This window comes from Meriones unguiculatus, chromosome 17 (genome assembly GCF_030254825.1).
Source record: "Meriones unguiculatus strain TT.TT164.6M chromosome 17, Bangor_MerUng_6.1, whole genome shotgun sequence".
Classification (NCBI taxonomy): domain Eukaryota; kingdom Metazoa; phylum Chordata; class Mammalia; order Rodentia; family Muridae; genus Meriones; species Meriones unguiculatus.
Window position 1 is genome coordinate 40,713,533 of NC_083364.1, and position 18,205 is coordinate 40,731,737.

General features: G+C 45.1%; 1 protein-coding gene across 2 annotated transcripts in view; it reads left to right on the forward strand.

The window, feature by feature from the left end:
- Hgd (homogentisate 1,2-dioxygenase) overlaps positions 1 to 18,205 on the forward strand; it is a 48,136-nt gene that overhangs the window by 13,965 nt on the left and 15,966 nt on the right. For both annotated transcript variants that reach the window (XM_060370369.1, XM_060370368.1), the window contains 2 exons: positions 14,494 to 14,553; positions 16,474 to 16,565. In XM_060370369.1, the coding sequence (XP_060226352.1) occupies positions 14,494 to 14,553; positions 16,474 to 16,565 (152 nt within the window). The remainder of the gene's footprint in view (positions 1 to 14,493; positions 14,554 to 16,473; positions 16,566 to 18,205) is intronic.

Genomic DNA, 18,205 nt, shown 5'->3' on the forward strand with positions numbered 1-18,205 from the left:
GCCCTCCCTGGCCCCTGCTGTGCATCTCCTTTCAGCACAGTGGGTAAAAAGTCAGTCCCAGCTACAGCTCTACCCCAAACGCCACAGATCCAGACGCTACATAAACAAGAACCTTTGGCTTTTAGTCCCTACCCCATTCTTCTTAAGTCAGACTCTCGTGAAGCACGCAATTTACACACACACACACACACACACACACACACACACCCCATCCTGCCTTTACCTGGTTCTCCTTACCTCAATAATTCTTTTCCCCTTGTCTCTAACATTTGGGAATTAACATGGCAGAACCTCCTCACTTTACCATCTCCCCAGTTAGCTCACAAACGGCCATAAAAATCTGTGCTCATTCTCTGAGCTCTTGTTTGGCCTCTAAATGGGTGACATGGGCAAAATGAAAGCACGAGCTGGCCACAGACAGAGGTCAGGAGAAAGGGAAGCCAAGTCTATTAGCTTTGGTGTGGAGGGGGGGAGGCATTGCAGAGTGATTACCAAACAACCGACACGTCCGTCGTCACCAGTCTCAGGAAGCGTGGGATGAAGAACTTCCATGTAGACAAGGATTCTATCAGGTAGATGCGCTTTCCCACGGCTCAGGCCAGGTTTGTGTGCCTGCAATGACTTTCAGCTTCCTGTCCTCCGCTGTTTACCTTTCCTTTGATGACACTGCAGGGCATCGCTTGTGGAAGACAGTTTCCCAGTCAATAAGGGCATTCGCACCCCTCTCTGTGAGAGGAAGCAGCAGGCTGAGACAGCTTCTTAATCTCAGCCTGCCCAAGTGTCATTTTGGGGGGGAGGGAGTTCTCTTTCTGAGCCCCTAGAATTAAAATTCAGAATCTCTAAGTCCTCTCCTGGAGTCGCCTGTCTGCTTAGCAACAGGAAAATAGGAAGCATGGCACCTATGGGTTTTATAAATGCCAATGCGATGCTTATTATATGCCAGCGTGGGAGGACTGAGAGGGTATTTGGACCACGGAGAGTTTTCCTCTTCTTTGTTCAGGTGGCACAGGAAGTCCTCAATTATATTTCCGACAGTTCTCTCCAACAGAGCCAATTCGCCTATCACACAGAGGAACAAAAGGGCTGTGAAATGACCAAAGACGAGGAAAATTAAGCACAAGTGAAATTATCTCTGAGAATTTCTTTAATCGCCCATAAAGTACAGGCTATATGGTCCTGTGTGTGCTACCCACAAAAAAATTTTTTTTTCTCTTTGGAAACTAAATTTAGAACCACTGAGCTAGACTAAATGAAGGCGTACAGGGCAAGTTTTCTAGGCAGACTGGAGGAAAGGTGTCTGTAAAGACCACAAGCCTATCCCTCGTGGTAAGTGGAGTGGGCCAGAAGCTCCAATGTCCGCGCCTGCGCACGTCCTACCCAGCAGCAGCTTCAACCTCCAAACTTGACCGCATCGTCCTAGTCTTGTCTGTAGTTGTGTGGGCAATGGTGGAGCCGTTACTTTTCCTGACTGACTCTGTTAGGGGCAGGTTTTAAATCCGACCTTTAAGAAACACATACAGAGATCAGACCTCTACTCTTGCCTGATGCGTCTAAAACAAAAAGGGGGAACTGTAGAGAGCTGCGGAATGCTATGCCTTAAAGATGGAGCTGGTTTCCGCCTTCCACCTTCCCGATGGTGAGTGCTCTCTGTCACGAACAACTCCACATTTGGCTAAGGCCGAGGATCTGGCTTGCTTCCATGTATGTGGACCTATCTGCATTGCCCCCGTGGCACGCCTGGGTTGGCTACCCAGAGGCTATTTAAGCTGTGGGCTGGCTTTCCCCGGGGTCCGAGGATTGTTCAATGTTCCTGAATAAACTGCATTGAAAAAAAAAAAAAAAAAAAAAAGAAACACATACAACACAACTCTCCTGCAAGTACGAAGTATAAAGTACTAGGGGACAGACTTTTATTACCTGTTGTTTCCATGACTACTGGGCTGCATCCCTTTCTAAGGTTATTTTGAGGTTCGGGTTACGTGTCATAGAAATAGGTGAAACCACGATTGTAGAGACTAACAGATCTCTGCGATAAAATGTTTACCGATCTATGACAGGCGCTAGCCATAAAATGAGACAAGGCTCTGGGGCAAGTTCCCACCATCACCGACAGCCTGGGTAGCAGTTAACAGATGTCTGTCAAACCAGAGCTAAGGGCATTCCTCAATAAACACGGGGGAAGAAATGCACTCTACTGGCTATCGATGGGCAAGGGTCAACTATGACCCTGAACAGGAAGTCTGGAGACAGAAGGACAGTCCTTAAGGAGAATGGATTACAAAAACTGATATGTAAAATAGAGTTCTGTGGCCCTGTGACTGGATTAAAGTCACGGTTTCAATATCAACTGTTATTTTATTAGTTTTGAATTTAATTCTGATTAACTTCCATTTCTTACCACTTTGGCCTCTGTCATTAAATTTGGGACATACCAGAGTTTGAAAATTAACCTTATATAAATAGGATTGTGCTAGTTTGAACCTCTCTCTCTTCCCACCTCCTCACGTTGTATGTGCGAGTGTGTGTGTGCGTGCGAGTGAGTGTGAGTGTGTGAGTGTGTGTCTGTGGCAGGATGGCTTCAAAGTGATGGTGGTTGTTTTTACATAAAATCCCAGACGTTTGATTTTACCAGTAAAGAAAGACTCAGGAGCCAGATGCAGGGGTGAAAGCCTACTAGCTCAGAGAGGCAGAGAAAGCGCCCAGCTGAGCTTCCTCCAAAGCTGATGTCCCAGAAGGAAGAAGCCCCTTCTCCATGCTGTCCTAAAAACCCTTCAAACTGAAGTTTCCTCATTTCTCCTCTGGGTCCATTCTTTGTCAGCTGGTTGCTTGTTCTGCCTCTTGACCTGTGGTTGACTTTATTTATTCCTGTTTACAGAAAGCTCTTGGATTAAAGGTGTGTGCTAGGGCTGAGTCATGCCACAACTAGAAACAGGCTTTTCCAGTCCACAGTCTCAGGGTTCACAGTGTGGTCACACATCCTGCAACAAATGATCCTATTGCCTCTGTCTCTCGAATGCTAAGTATATAGGCAGCTACCACCACCAGCCTTGCCTTCTGTACAAGCATTTAGCTTCTAAAACCTCAGCTGACGTGGGAATCAATGAAACGGAAAGCGGGAAGAGTACCATGGATTTCAGCTGCATATGCTGAATCATTACTTCGTAACCACTTGACGTACATTTTACAAAGACACTCCGGGCTCTGCCTTTAACAGCTTGGGTCCATGGCGAGAAACCAGAACAGCTGTGTAGGAACTCGACAGCTGCTTTCCAGTAGACCCCTAATTCACTGGCTGCCCTGTTTTCTGTGCTTTCTTCTTCTTCTTCTCCTCCTTCTCCTTCTCCTTCTCCTTCCTCTTCCTCCTCCTCCTCCTCCTCCTCCTCCTCCTCCTCCTCCTCCTCCTCCTCTTCTTCTTCTTCTCCTTCTTCTTTGTTTTGTTTTTCAAAACAGGGTTTCTCCGTGTACCTGTGGCTGGCCTGGAACTTATTCTATAGGCCACCCTGGCCTTGAGCTCAGAGATCTACCTGCCCCTGCCTCTCCAGTGCTGGGATCAAAGGCATGCTTGACATTGTGGGGATGTTTTTCCTCCTTCTCCTCCTCCTCCTTTTCCTCCTCCTCTTCTTCTTGAACCTGTTACCTGATCCTTGTTTTGCATTCTTTGAACACTTCACTTCTGGCAATGACCAAACCGCTTTCTCCTCTAGCGTCTCCTCTGCTCACACACCAGGAGCATTGTGCCTCAGAGCTCCACAGTACCTTTGTGACGCCAGCGTCGTAGAAATAGCAGCTAACCGTTTTCTTGACCTGTAGTCTGTGTCACCTGCCATCTGCTTCCCCTGCCCGATACACACTCTGGCTATTCTTGTACATATCTATCCTTCTGTCTCCATTTACTCCTTGACAAGTTAATATCTCTTTCCAATTTTATGCTTCACTAATTAACCACAGCATTCTGCATTCATCACTTCCCCCTTCATAACCTTTCCCAAATGTGTACCCCGGGCTCTCTTGAAGGAAGTCTGAGAAAATTATAATTAGGTTCCTATCTGACAGCCCTTCCCTGTACGATAGGTATGTCTTTACCTGTCAAAGCCCAAGTTTAATACTTAGAAGCTTCGCCAACTACCCACAGTAATGATCCTTGAAACTCTGGAGTTTCAAGAATTGCTTAATACCACCTCTCATCTAACCTCCAGTCCTACAGAGAGTGCCAAGGGATAGGCAGTCATGACCATCATCCTTGATTCCTCCCCAGAAAACTGGGAACTATCCCACCACAGCCTTCACCTTCTCTAGTTCATATTTGATCCTGCGTCTGAGAATTAATGGGAACTCTTTGAGTGTCTTTAAATTCAGCCCTTGATGTTAGTTCAGTCCATTCATATCTCATAGAAGAAGTGTGCCTAATTTTATCATGTCTTTTCCCCTAACTTGTGAAATCTCGGGATTTAATGAGCAAATCTAAATCCAATTCAAGCTTACAGATTCCAACTCACATTCTGAATCAGCCATCCTTTTTAGAAGTCAGTCTTTCAAACTTTATTATTATTTTTATTACGATCCCTAACTTTTGATCCCTAACTGGACAATCAGACCCTTGACCTCAGTAAAGCCTAGGCTATGGAAATTGCTGTTTGGCTTTCAAATGGTATGATTTGGACCACGTGGGAATTATTTCAAAATTAACTAAAGGTCATATCATAGAATTCCTTCTGTCTCAGAATATTAAAGTTATCTGAAATGCTGCCAAATAATAATCCTTCCAAATTATTTGCTGTCAAACTTGTCCAACTCTCCAAATCTTGCCATATTGACAGTCTTTTTCCTTCAAAAATACATTAGGCCTTCCTGCCTCTTTTATCCAACTCTCTCTTTACAATCATATGCCACCCTGACACCTCTTCTTCCTTCTCCTCCTTCTTCTTTTCTTTGCAGAATGAATCTGGGTCTCATTCATGCTAAATGTGCACCCTCTCCCCAGTCCTGACAGACATTTAGAGAAAATAATTTAACCCCTCACACTGATTACCCCTATTAGCTCTATCCTATGTAGGTCACTCGCCCTGACTGTTCTTGGAAGTTCGTCCTTGTACTCAGAAGGCTGAGATAGGACAGTTATGAGTTTAAGTCCAGCCTAGGCTATAAAATGAGACCCTAAGTAAAAAAAAAAAAAAAAAAAAAAAAAAAAAAAGAAAAGAAAAGAAAAATACAAGAAACTTAACTCCCCTCCCATTTCCCTCATTTGTTCTTGAGACAAATATCCATTGTATTTGCCCAGTCTGGCCTTGAACCCCAGGGCTCAGGCGATCCTCTGACGTAGCTTCTTGAGTACATGGGACTATATCCCCATGCTAGGCCTTATCTTCATGAATAGCACACTTTTATTCAAAACTGTCATAAAAGTACCAATGCCTACAAATTCCACCAATGCAGAATTAACCACATCTAAAGTTTTGGCTTATTCCTTTTCATTTTATTTCTTGTAAATATGGAGGAATAGGTAATTTCTAGAGTTCCATGCAACCAGATACCCAAAATAACCAAAAACCACATCAGTCCTTATTTGATTCTCCTGAAAACATTAATAAATATCTGATATATGCCCTGAATAAATATCTGATATATGCCCTTTGTAAAATCCCCCTTCCTCACTTGTACCCAGAATCCAATCCTTTTGGAGCTGGGATCTTCTCTTTCCTTCTCTCATCTGCTCCTAAATTTTTGCCTCATCTTCTCTGATTCTTGGTTCGATTTTTCTACACTCTGCCTCCTCCATCTACAAAATGGCATTAGTTATGTAGCTTCCCCACTCCCATGGTGAGGCTGAAGTTCAAGGTTGTCCAGTGAGAATGTGCAAGTGAAAATCGCTCTTCATGGAGAAGGGAAAGGCAGGGAAAAAAAAACTATGAATACTAATGATTTAAAAACATTGTTTGCATATGTCTGTAATTATCTCATGATATAACAGTTTCTTATTTGGTTTTTTTGAAAACATATTTTGTGCCTTTTTCCACGTCTTATACTCCTGTTGGTAGATGTGTTTTTAAAAAATTAAATTCAGTTAGTGTGTGTGTGTGTGTGTGTGTGTGTGTGTACGTATACACGCCACAGCACAGATGTGGTTAGGAGTGAGGGTCTCAGGATCTTCATATGCCATGTGGATTCTGGGCATTTATCTCCGGGCTTGGTGGCAAGCACTTTTACCTGGTGAGCTATGGCAGCAGCCCAAAGCTGATCATATTTATAGCCCGTATTGGTAAACAAATTCTACTGTCATTTTAATGCTGTATTATAACCCATGTTGGCAAGTAAGTTCTACTGTCACATATTTAGGTAGTTATTATTTTTGCTGTTATAAATCATCTGTGGATAATTTCAGTCCTTGTCTTTCGTTGTCTTTCCAGCACTTCAAAGCATGAATGCTGATCTGCCTTTTTTTTTTTTTTTTTTTCTTTCTGAACCTTAGTCCTTCCCTGGGTACCAAGATATTGCAGTGACTCAAAATGCACACAATAAGTACTCTCCAGGTCCTGAACCAGACTATCACCTCCCCCCTTGTGGCCATCTCCCTCTTGGAATCGGAGCACTCCCTTTGTGTCTTTCCTACCCTCCTCTCTTCCCTTTCACTTCCTGTTTGTCTTCCATTCCCTCTCTGCATTCACTTGCTAAGGATGCCAGAACAAAACCAAAACAGATCTCGTGGCATCACTTTCTCAAATTTCTGCTTCCAGAGACTGAGGCGGCCTTCTTCTGCTGGGCTGGCAGAGGCTGTCTTGCTCCTCTGTCTTCTCACATCTCCCTTCTGTTCCCTCCATCTGCCTGTTCTTGTAAGGGCTCAAATCATATTCAGTTATCACACACACACACACACACACACACACACACAAACACACACACACGCACACACACACATGGGGACCTCACAGCAACTAAAGTCTTCTGTCAAGATTTTACCCAAGCTGGTCATGGTGGTTCATGCCTACAATTCCAGCACTCAGGAGACAAAGGCAGGACTTTAAAGCCAGCCTCAGGAGACTCTGTTTCATAAACAAACAAACAAACAAACATTCTGAGGCTAAGAATGTATGAATGGGGGAGGGCAATCCAGACCATAATACTCTTCCTCGCCCTTTCCTTCCAAATATCAAAGGTGACTTCTTTTTGCTGGATTCTCTTTGCCACACATGCAAAGGGATGAAAAAAAATCCTGAATGAGATGAACCAATAGGAAGAATTTCTTGAGCAACTAAGGAATTTTCTAGCTCCCTTCAAAAAAAAAAAAAAATTAAAGTGGTTTACACTTTAATTTTTCCATTTACCTGGATGATTGTAATAGCCTCATAATTGATCCGTATGCTATCATCATTCTATGCCTGATTCAGCTTTCTCTCATCTAAAAAGAGTCTTCAGATCCTGCAGTCCCTCGTTAACCACACTGTCCAGGCTGATAAGGGCAGGAGCCTACCCAGGAGAGCAAGAGCACTGATACCCTGTCACGAGCTTTTAAACCCTCTACTTCAGCGGTTCTCAACCTTTAGCACACTTCCTCCTGTTGTGATGATCTCACAACCATAACCTTATTTTTGTTGCTACTTCATAACTGTCACTTCGCTACTGTTGTGAATCAGAATGTAGATATTTTTGCAGCTAAGGGTTTGCCAAGGGGGTCACGACCCACAGGTTGAGAACTGCTGCTCTACTTCCTGCCATGACCTCTGCTTAACAGTGACACTTAGACCACCACCATCCCAGGGAATTGTGCCATATTGTTTTACTTTGATGTTTTGTGCTTTTTGTCCCCCTGGAATTTTCTCTTCTCATATAAACATTTTATCCATCAAAATCCTACAATAATTTAAAGCTGCTCTTAAATGTAAATACTGCTTTCTTCCATTGAGCTCTTAGGCATTTCTTAGGGTCTGAGGGGACCTTTTATTTCCAGGGTCTCTCTCTCTCTGTCTGGTCTGCAGCACCCAGCACATACCTATTTCCCAAAACTGCAAATATTTGTTGAACATATTCCCTGGTAGCTCAGATCTCAGCATCCTATAAATAGACAGGATTGCATTTCCCCAAATGCATCTGCTGACACTGGCCAGCACCGCAGTGCGCATCGCCTTGCTCGGCCCTTTTCGGACAGATTGCTCCATCTTTTGTACAGTTCATCTCCATCAACTTCTATTTCACTCCCTGGGAAGATATTGGAGCTGTCTGCACACCAAAAGAGTTCATTGCTTGTATCTCTTATTCCCGTGTATGCGAATGTCAAATAGGCCTTGTGCCAGGACATATTCCTGAAGGAATGCTTCTATTTATGTATCTCTTTCAAAGTCATTTCCACTATCTGCGTGTTTTCCTGCTTGGGAAATCCTCACATTTTGAGGTCCTCTGTAGCGTGTTCCCTGAACACAGAGAACATCACCTCCAAACCTAGCATAAGATCTTGTTTGATAACTATTGTATACGTGAATTAACTTTGGAGGATTGGACAGGAATGCGGAGACTGAAGGTCTTTAGCAGGGGTGGCATCCCAGGAGTCAGACTGAGACAGGGTATCCCAGCAAGAGAGGAAAACAAACAAACAAAAACAAACAAACAAAATACCCCGAAGGGTCAGCTTGAAAAACAATCAAGTGAAAAAGGCCTGAGTTTAGGACCAAGGAGATAAGGAATAGTTTGGGAAGCAAATCAAAACAGGTTGATAATAAAGGACTAAAGGTGACAGTTAAAAAAGGGAGCAAGACATGTTAGCACCATTTTTAGTGGGGGAAGATAGAACCGGTCTAAGTCCTCCATGTTCTCCTGGCTACACAAGAAACAAAATAAGAGATGGCACCAGTAGAAGCGGGGGTGAGGGTGAAATGGGTGGTCATGGAGGATGGAAATACAGTAAGTATGATGCAAACATCACAGCAAAACCAGTTTTTGTACGCTAACCTAAAGAAAACAAAGACAATAATAACTATATGTATTTCAGGGAGCTGTGAGAATTAAGTCGCCCACAAACATTTATTGGGAGATAACTGTGTTCTATGGTTTGTTCAAGGTGCCTGACCTCTTAGTCCGTTTCTCCAGTGCTAAGGATTGAACCCAGGACCTCGTGTGGTGCTAGTCAGATCCTCTACTAATGGAGTTACAGTCAAGTCCACTTAGTCCATTTTCTCTCCCTCTGACAAGAGAACAGAGGCGGGGTAATTTATTAAAAAAATAATTATAAGTAATTTTATGATTTATAACGAAACAAAGAGGGCTTACTTAGTATGCGATCTGGGGGCATGATGAGGGCATGTGCTGACGAGCTTCTTCTTGTGCCATAGTGTGAAGGGTCTTGCGTGGCGAGACAGAGAGCTGTGCATGACTGGTTCTTTCCTAACCCTCTAGTACCGTCACGGAGCACCCCCACTCGAATGACTTCATTTCACCTTAATTCTTTACCCAGAGCCCTACCCCACTGACCTATGGATTTCAGGATTAAATCTGTTACACATGTAAACTTTTAAGGCACACACTTTCTACAGTTGGGATAAGGATGGCATGAAATGGCTTGGTTCCCAGAGTGATGGACCATGAAAGAACTTTTAGGCAGTGGGTCCTTTAGGTCAGTGGGTGTCTAGTCTCATAAGGTATTACAGAAACCCACTCTCTCCTTCTTGCTCTTTTGCTACCTGACTCATGAGGCAAAGGTACCACCATCATGATATTTACCCTCCTCAGACTTCCAAAGCCTGAGGCTTCTCAATCTTATACTGGAATCTCCAAAGCTATGAGCCAAAATAAACCTTTTGTCTTTATTAGTTAGGTGACTCAGGTATTTCATTATTATAATGGAAGGCTGACTAATAAATTTAAACCATAACACTGGGCCATGAATATAAAATCCTCAGCTTTTTACTCAGGGTCAAGATCACATTGGGAATCCAGGTTCCATCCATGATGACTTTTTTTTTTTGGAGGGGGGGAATCCCATGAAAGACTTTACAAATTATTGCCATTTGGATCTTCTTTTCCCATTACTCCAAAGATCTCCAGTGGATCCATCAAAGCCTAATTTCTCCCCACATAATTTCTCTCCTTTTCTCCTGAGATTGCTAGATTTGCTGAAGACCTCTGTGAGTCACTATTTTACCCACAGCCTCTTCCCTCCTCGGTCTGAAAGGCAGCACCACTGATTATTCTGATTATTCTGAACCTCCTCCAACCATAGGTGCTGCCGGTGCTGGCTTAAGCATTATGTTCACGGTTTTACCCACAAGTGACTTCAATGTTCTTGAATGATGTTACCAACTTGTAATAATAAGTCTGCCTCTAGTCAGCCAATGTGACGAAGTTCCAGGTCACCCTGTGTGGTTGAGTCTGTGGCACTCTTTGGAAGGCGTCAGTCAATCAAGGAAACTCAGGGTTGAAGGGATATTCACACCACCCAGCCAAACTTCAGTCTTCCAACTTCAGACATATTGAAGCTCCTTTCTTGTTTCCTTTTCATCTCTGGGCATGAATTTTGAATCTCCTTCATGAAATGTTAACGGAGATTCTCTCTCTCCCTCCTTTGGAAATGTTAAAGAATTCTAGATTTAAACATTGAGCATCCTTAGAAATACTTTTTATATTCTTTTACCACCTCATTTTTAGTGAATAAGAGTTTGTTCTCCAATAGAATTTGCAAAAATAAAAAGCAGCTGGTTTACACTTTGGAACTAATATTTGAACTTTTGTAAGCAAGGTTTCCATGCTTATATTTATTCATTTCTTCAATCATTCAATGAATATGCATTGAGACATACTCTAGTCTAGAGGTTGTATTAGACACTGCGATCTAGGTCATTGTTTTTGAAAGTCTTAATTAATTCCATATGAGAGGAAGTATTCAGTGATTACATATAGTATGAATAAAATACATGGTTATAGAACTGTAGCATTATATTATGCCATTGGCTATGCCACTTAAATAACAAAAACAGTACCTTCTAAGCTTGGAGACTGGAAATCCAGTATCAAGGTGTGAGAATGGCTCTCCCTTTGACTTATGTCTGGGCCATCCCCCTTCTTGTTCTCATACAGCCTATCTTCTGACTAGATGTTGGATGATTTGTTGGCTTGGTACTCTGGCTTCAGTTCTTTTTTTTTTTTTTTCCTTTTGTTTCAAAAGACTTTTATATATAACCCAGGACTGTAAAACCTTCAATCCTCCTGCCTCTGTCTCCCAAGTGCCTGGATTCTAACTCTTTCTTAGGCCATCCCTCTGCAAGCACCAATTTCATTATTTAACTTAACCTTAGTTACCATCTAAGGTCCCCATCTCCATCTCCCAAGAAATCTCACTGGAGGTTAGAGCTTCAACATATGACCCGGTGGCATGTGGAGGGGGGGTGGTGTCAGTCTGTACCAGAGACTTTTTTTCGGTCATAAAATGTCCTTTACTGTCAGGTGCTCTTCTAGAAGAGCTCATGGAATTCTTGTCCCCCTGTAAGCTCAATGTTACAGATAAGAAAAGCAATCCAGTAGGGGAGATGACTTGCCCACAGAGGTAGTAGCGGTAGCCAAGTCTTGGGTTTGCCCCATGCACGGCCCTTTGGGCCTGGGCTTACCATAGTGACTGCTGTGTAGCAAACGCACGAGGCTGAGCTTCTGGCCTCAGCAGGGAATGTGCTGTTCTGCCCTGCCAGGGCAATTTCTGCCATCCCCCTTACATTCACCAGAACATCACACTGGGGCTCCTGACCAAATTCTTTTGCCTGGTGATCCAAGGTTGAATTCCCCTTGGGGCTGCAGAGCTTCTCAGAACGACTTCAGGGTGTTTGTTGTTCCTCCCGAGGCAGGCTCCTCATGATCTGAACATGGACACTGTACCAGCCACCTCCATCAGACCCAACAGGCATGTCATTCTTCTCCCAAGGGCACATCATTCTTCTCCCTGTATCTGTCATTTGAGGGTGATTGTTTTTTTAAATTGGTGAAGAAAGACTCTGGGGGGGAGGGGGGCACTGCTTCACCTGGAATGCGGGTCCTGTTGATGGCAGGCTTCCTACAGCAGGACGTGGCTGCGTTTTCACCTACTACCTCAGCCTCTCTCCTCATGGCTTGAGAGCTGGAGTCTACATACAACAGATTCTGACCTTGAGGCAGACTGCACAGGTGTCCTAGTGCAAGAGCCAGGTAGCCAGCAGCAATTCACTTGCTGCTGTGCTGTCTTCCTGCCCTCATGCCCCCCCCCCCGCTGGCCGTGTGTGTGTGTGTGTGTGTGTGTGTGTGTGTGTGTGTGTGTGTAATATCTCTCCTTCCTTCATCTCCCCTTGCCCTTTTCTCTTTTCCCCTAAATTTGCTAATTTTTAAGCTTGTGCTGTTTAAACATCACTGCTCTCTGGCAGCTGGCACTGCCGTCACCGTTCAGGCAGGAGATGTCACGACAGGTTTGGTTTGTCTGGATGGCTTATCCGTTGATTGACTGGGTAGACTTTTTCTAAGCGTGATGCTTGGTTCTGCGATGCAGCAGTCACCCAATCTCCGAGTGTTGGTTAGCTGCACATAGAGGAACGGTTCTAAAATGCTGAGGCCTAGGTCCCGTTTCCAGAGGTTCTGATTCAATTTGGTCCTGGTTTCAAAGGCTGTCCAGTTGATTCTCACGGGTATCCAGGGTTGAGAATCTCTGGTTAGCGCTGAATGGTTGCCAGGGCAACCATTGATCTGCCACTTAAATATCTTCCTCTGGGAAATCTACAGTGATGACTCTTTTTCAGGTGAATTTTCCTCCACTGCTACCAGAGGGTGAGGCAGTAGGCAAGCGGTTATGGTAGGCCATGGTTATGGCCACCCCAAAAGCCGCAGCAGTGCTTGGGTGGGGACGTTGCTCCTTGGTAGAGCATGTGCTGCGCATGCTCAGGGTTCTGAGTTCGGTCGCCAGCACACACACCGTCCTACATGCTCAGTGCTCAGCATTTTCTTCTATGTCTGTAGTTCTCAGCAGGATATTGACTTAAAGGGGATAGGGGTTGGTTTTGACAAAGTGGGGGTGGGGGTTGAGGGGTTGGTATTTTGGATTGCTATGACGACTTGAAGAAATGCAACTGGTCTCTCACGGGCAGGAACCAGTGAACTGCAAAGTGGGGCAGATCTACCACAAAGAATTACCCGGCACGAATGTCTCACACACGTGCATGCCAATGCTTGGAAGTCCTTTCTAGATCCCTGCCCCCCTGTGTCCCAAGAAGTATCACCAGGTCTGGAATCAGTCCTGAAGTTATTTCCTGCATCCTGAAGCACGGTTTCAATGGTCTTTTTGAAACCTACATTTTGCATCATTTTGTAGCGCTCTCAGAATGCCATCATCCCTTTTGATTTTAAGAAACGATGGACACTGCCAGGCTGCGCCTTATCAGAGGCAGGATAATCGCAGCAGCACCCTTTCCATTTGCTGCCCGCTTACCTGCCTGGCTACCTTCTCAAAATACAGAAAGAGTAGAGTCCAGGTCCTTGATGGAGCTGCTGCCCATCCAGCCTTTGCCAGGCCTAACAGTCAATGGAGCCAGCCCCCAGGATGTGCTCTGGGCTGCTGGGCAGAGGTGCTCGCAGCCTGGCTGCAACAGGCCCTGTGCTTCAGTGATTAATAAACACTGCACAGACGCTTTGAGCACGGCCGCCGATTTTTCTCCCCACTTCCTTAGATCAGTTCATTATTGAATTAAAGATCGTTGCGATTCAAAGGGCACCCGTTGGACAGCCTGGGGGGACAAACGCAAGGTTTGGGGGAAGAAATTGAATCGGGTACTGCATTTACCAAATCCAGTCTCGGCTGGATGCATTTGTCTCTCTCTTAAGGAAATAATTCAAAAACTCCAAGGGCTGGAAGCAGAAGTAGAGCCTTCCCCTGCAGTGTCAGGAGCCCACACAGAGAAGCTGGCGTGCCAGGAAATGGAGCCGATTATAAATAGCATGAAAGTGGCATCAGTCAAAAGTCACAGATGTGCCTGAGCGAAATGTTAAAAGAAACACCTTCTGAGAGAGAGCAAGAGAGCGAGAGAGACAGAGAGAGAGAGACACAGAGAGAGAGAGGTGGCTTCTCTTTGTTTTTATAATTGAAAGGACTAAGGAATAAAGGCATATATTCATATTAAATATACACACCCCTCCAGCATACAGGGAGAGAGAGTCCCCTATAGCATACCCTCATACACACTCCTACAGTGCACATACATGCCCCTACACACACCCTTATAGCACATACACACAGAGACATACACCCCTACAGAGTGTACACACACACACACACACACACACACACACACACACACACACAGGGAAAGAGAGAGAGAGAGGCCCCTTTAAAGAAATGATGGATACTCATTAGTTCTAACATAACAAAATCACAAATGGCTAGAACCTCACGGAGGGAGCAGAGCTGTCCTTTTTTTTTTTTCTTCCGTGTAACTGAATCTATTTAATAAGCCCATGGTTGCTCCCTATGAAGTCATTTTCCTGTATGGGTATTTCTTTTTCCAGCTTAGGTGGAAACCATTTGAGATTCCGAAAGCAGCTCAGAAGAAAGTGGACTTTGTCAGTGTAAGTCAATATTCTCCCTGCCTGCCCACTGCCCTCCTCTGTCCTGCGGGGAGCGATCCAGCCATCTGCAGTCGGAATGCCATGCACAGCAGCCTAAACCGGAGGTGGCAGAGACAAAGACACCTGTGTGTGTCGCATGGGGGCTGGCTAAGGGATGCCTTACTTACAGGCGCCATATGTCTCCTGACATCAAAGGGCACCCCGGAGCCTTTTACCTCACAGAAAGACCAGTGAGAGTAAAAACATCCTCCCTCAAGCGCCTCTCCTTCGGGTTGGGATGGGCCCCTTAACCCTGATGCCTTTGGGGTTCTGGTGAAACCTGATTTGATTTGCATTTGTTTATTTGTTTGTTGGTTGGTTGCTTGGTTTGGTTTTGTTGAGACAAGACCTCCCCCTGCAGCTCAGGCTGGCCTTGAACTCTTGACAGTCCTTTTCCCTCAATCCTGGATGCTGGGATTACTGCCCCAAGCCACCACACCTGGCCTCACCTGTATTTTTGATGGGGTAAAATAAATTACATCAAATCACATGGACAGTTATGTTTAAGTACAACGATAAAAATATTTCCAAAAAAAAACAAAACCCAGTATTTGTTTTACAGTTACAAACACATCCCCTAGTTAATGTACTAGATCATAAGACCTATGGGAAAATCCAATCTCTATGGTGTGAGCCCAAATGATATTTTGAGATGCCTCTGACATATATAAAAATGTCCCAGTCACTGACAAAGTTGCAGGCACTTCCGGTGCTGCTGTGGCTTGCTACCTGCATTCGAAATACTTGAAGGAAATGATAAATTTCACTCAGATTAGTAAAAAAAAAAAAAAAAAAAAGTTCCCATCCAAGAACTTGAACCCCTGAAACAGATAAACTGGGCTCAGATGCATCAAGTCAGGTGGTAACCCGATGAGTACAGTGCCAATTGGCAGCCCTTCTTGATAGTTACAAATGTTGCCATTCCCGGGGACACCTGCATCCACAGAAGGAAGTATGTGGGTGAGAGGACTGGAGCTCTCAGGAGGAGGTGCCCCAAGAGGACAGAGGAGATTTCTGCAGGCCACCCTGGCTCACAGCTTACTTAGGGACACTCCAGATGCCTAGCTACAGCTCAAACTGTTGAAATCATCTTGAAGTCTTTATCCTTCTAAGTGTCCCTGTACCTTATGAAGACTCGCCTTAGGAGAGCTCAGACTTACCCATTAAGTGACATAGAAAAACAAACCCCCTTCCTGTGTGAGCTACGGTTGTCTGAGGAGCAGGACCCTCTCTGTTTTGGCTCCCTGCCTGCAGGTTTGGGCCAGAGTGGTGTTGTAAGAAGTCTCGGCTCAGTTTCCCCCACCACACACACATACACACACACACACACACACACACACACACACACACACACACTCCTGCCCTATGTCAGGGCTTCTTGCACTATGGATCATCTGGTCTTGTAGCAGAAGGATTTGCTGTGAGTCACAAAGTTTTCCTGTGCTCCCCTCTGTTCTACTCTGGGGGAAATAGCCTGGCCTTCTTCACAGGAGAGGGCCTCTCCCAGGGTCTGGTAACTCAAGGGGCATTACATATCGGGGGAAGAAGTTTCATGTCTTCTCCCCACAAAATCCTTCTAGTAGGCATGACCTCCTTCCTCCAAGTTTATCTTAATCATAAGAAAACGCTGGTCTTGAATTCATCCAAGGACATGACTTCATGCTCTGTAAGCTCTTCTGCTGTGGCCATTAAGGCAGTTCGGACAAGGTCACGGCTATCAACTAGTCAATATGTTTCAGGCAGCCCTAGATCCCAAATGGCCTCTGGGACATTCTCAAAGGGAAGAGTACTAGAAGCATGCTTCATGATGCTCAGGGGCCAGGGGGAAGGCTGAGTCTCTCTTACACACGACGCCCTCTCCTCCTCTCTCCCTTCTCCCAGGGCCTGCACACCTTATGTGGAGCCGGAGACATCAGGTCTAACAACGGGCTTGCTATCCACATCTTCCTGTGTAACTCCTCCATGGAGAACAGGTGAGAGGCTCAGTGCAGGGGCTCGACATGTCCATCCCCCAGTGCCCGTTGGCCAGAGGGTGAAGACCCATTAGCATCACAGGCGCACAAGCACTGTTCTTTTCCTGTTGATACGCACTTACTGATAAGGACCAGTAAGAGTTTCTATTTTGACTGACTCTTGTGACAAAGACAAGACCGTCACGTGACAGTGTAGACAGAAAGGAGAGGTTAGGGCCTTGTGATGAAGGAGTGGCTCGAGTAGGTAGGTCGGAGATAAATAGAATTCATTTCTAAGGCTCCCTAGGGCTCAAGTCCGAAGTCACATTGCATGAGTAGTTATGAAGGCGAAGCAACAGACTTGGCTTTCGCTAATAGCCAGTAGCTTTGCGTAAGCCTAATGTTAGTATACATTTAACTAGTGTATATACGGCTTTCTTCAAGGCGGTGCATGGCACAGTGCCTGCACTTACAAATCAGAGGACAACTGGAGGATACCATTCAGATCCCAGGGATCGAACTCAGATCCTCAGCCTTGGCTGCGGGCGCCTTTACAGGCTGGGCTATGTCCCTGGTCCCTGTATACTGCTTTCTTCTTTTCTTTTTAAATTAAAAAAGTAAATGATAGCCCTGCCTTTCCTTTAGAAAGCGGACTATCATGGCAGCTTTGTAGACAACCTCCAGAACAGCGGTTCTCAACCTGTGGGTCGAGACCCCTTCGGGGGTCCCATATCAGATACTTACACTATGAGTCATAACCGCAGCAAAATTACAGTTATAAAGTAGCAATGAAAAGAATTTGATAGTTGTGGGGGGAGGGGTCTCCATGCATGAGGAACTGTATTAAATGAAGGCTCGTAGTATTGGGAAGGTTGAAAACCACAGCCCAGGACTAGACTGTTGTTTCTCAAGCTGAACTTACTGAACCTGTGAGAGCTATTCAACTGTTTAAAGTTGTTTTTATTTGTATCTTACTTTATGTGTGTCGATGTTTTGCCTGCACATGTATCTGTGTACCGTGTGTGCCTGGTGCCTGCGGAGGGCGTTGGCACTGGAGATAAGGGACGGTTGTGAGAGACCACGGCAGTTCTGCTCTTAACTGCTGAGCCATCTCCCCTGGCCTAGCTATTCCGCTTTTTGAGTCATGAGTCAAGGCCAAGATTACAGCCCTTTGAGAAGCACTGGAGACCTCCCTTTGGGTCCAGGCTTGTATCGGGTCACCTCCCTCCCTCCACTCAAGCCACTCTGGGCTCCCTTTACTTCTCTCAAACTGCCATGATCCTTTCTCCCCCCTGAGAGTGCTTCTCCTTTTGCCTGGAGTTTCTCCTCTTGCCTGATGATAGTTTCTGCTCTCTCATCTATCGCCTCATCTGTAGGGAGGGGGGCCTCTGTTGTCTCCCCAAATCAGTACAGGTCCCTATTCCTTCATGCCCCTGAACTTGACTTTCACAGTGCCGTTGTACCTTGCAGTGACGGAGTTCTGCAGTTGCATTTCCTGTTGGAGTCTGCCAGACTCTAAGCTCCATGGGGGGGCTTCTCTGCTGGCTATTTTATGCCCAGCACCTGGCCTGTGGTAGGCACTAAATAATAATTCGTAGAGTGAATAAACTTGTCCAGAATGTGTTAAAGCTGAAAATCACAGAAAGTGTTCTGTATGTTTC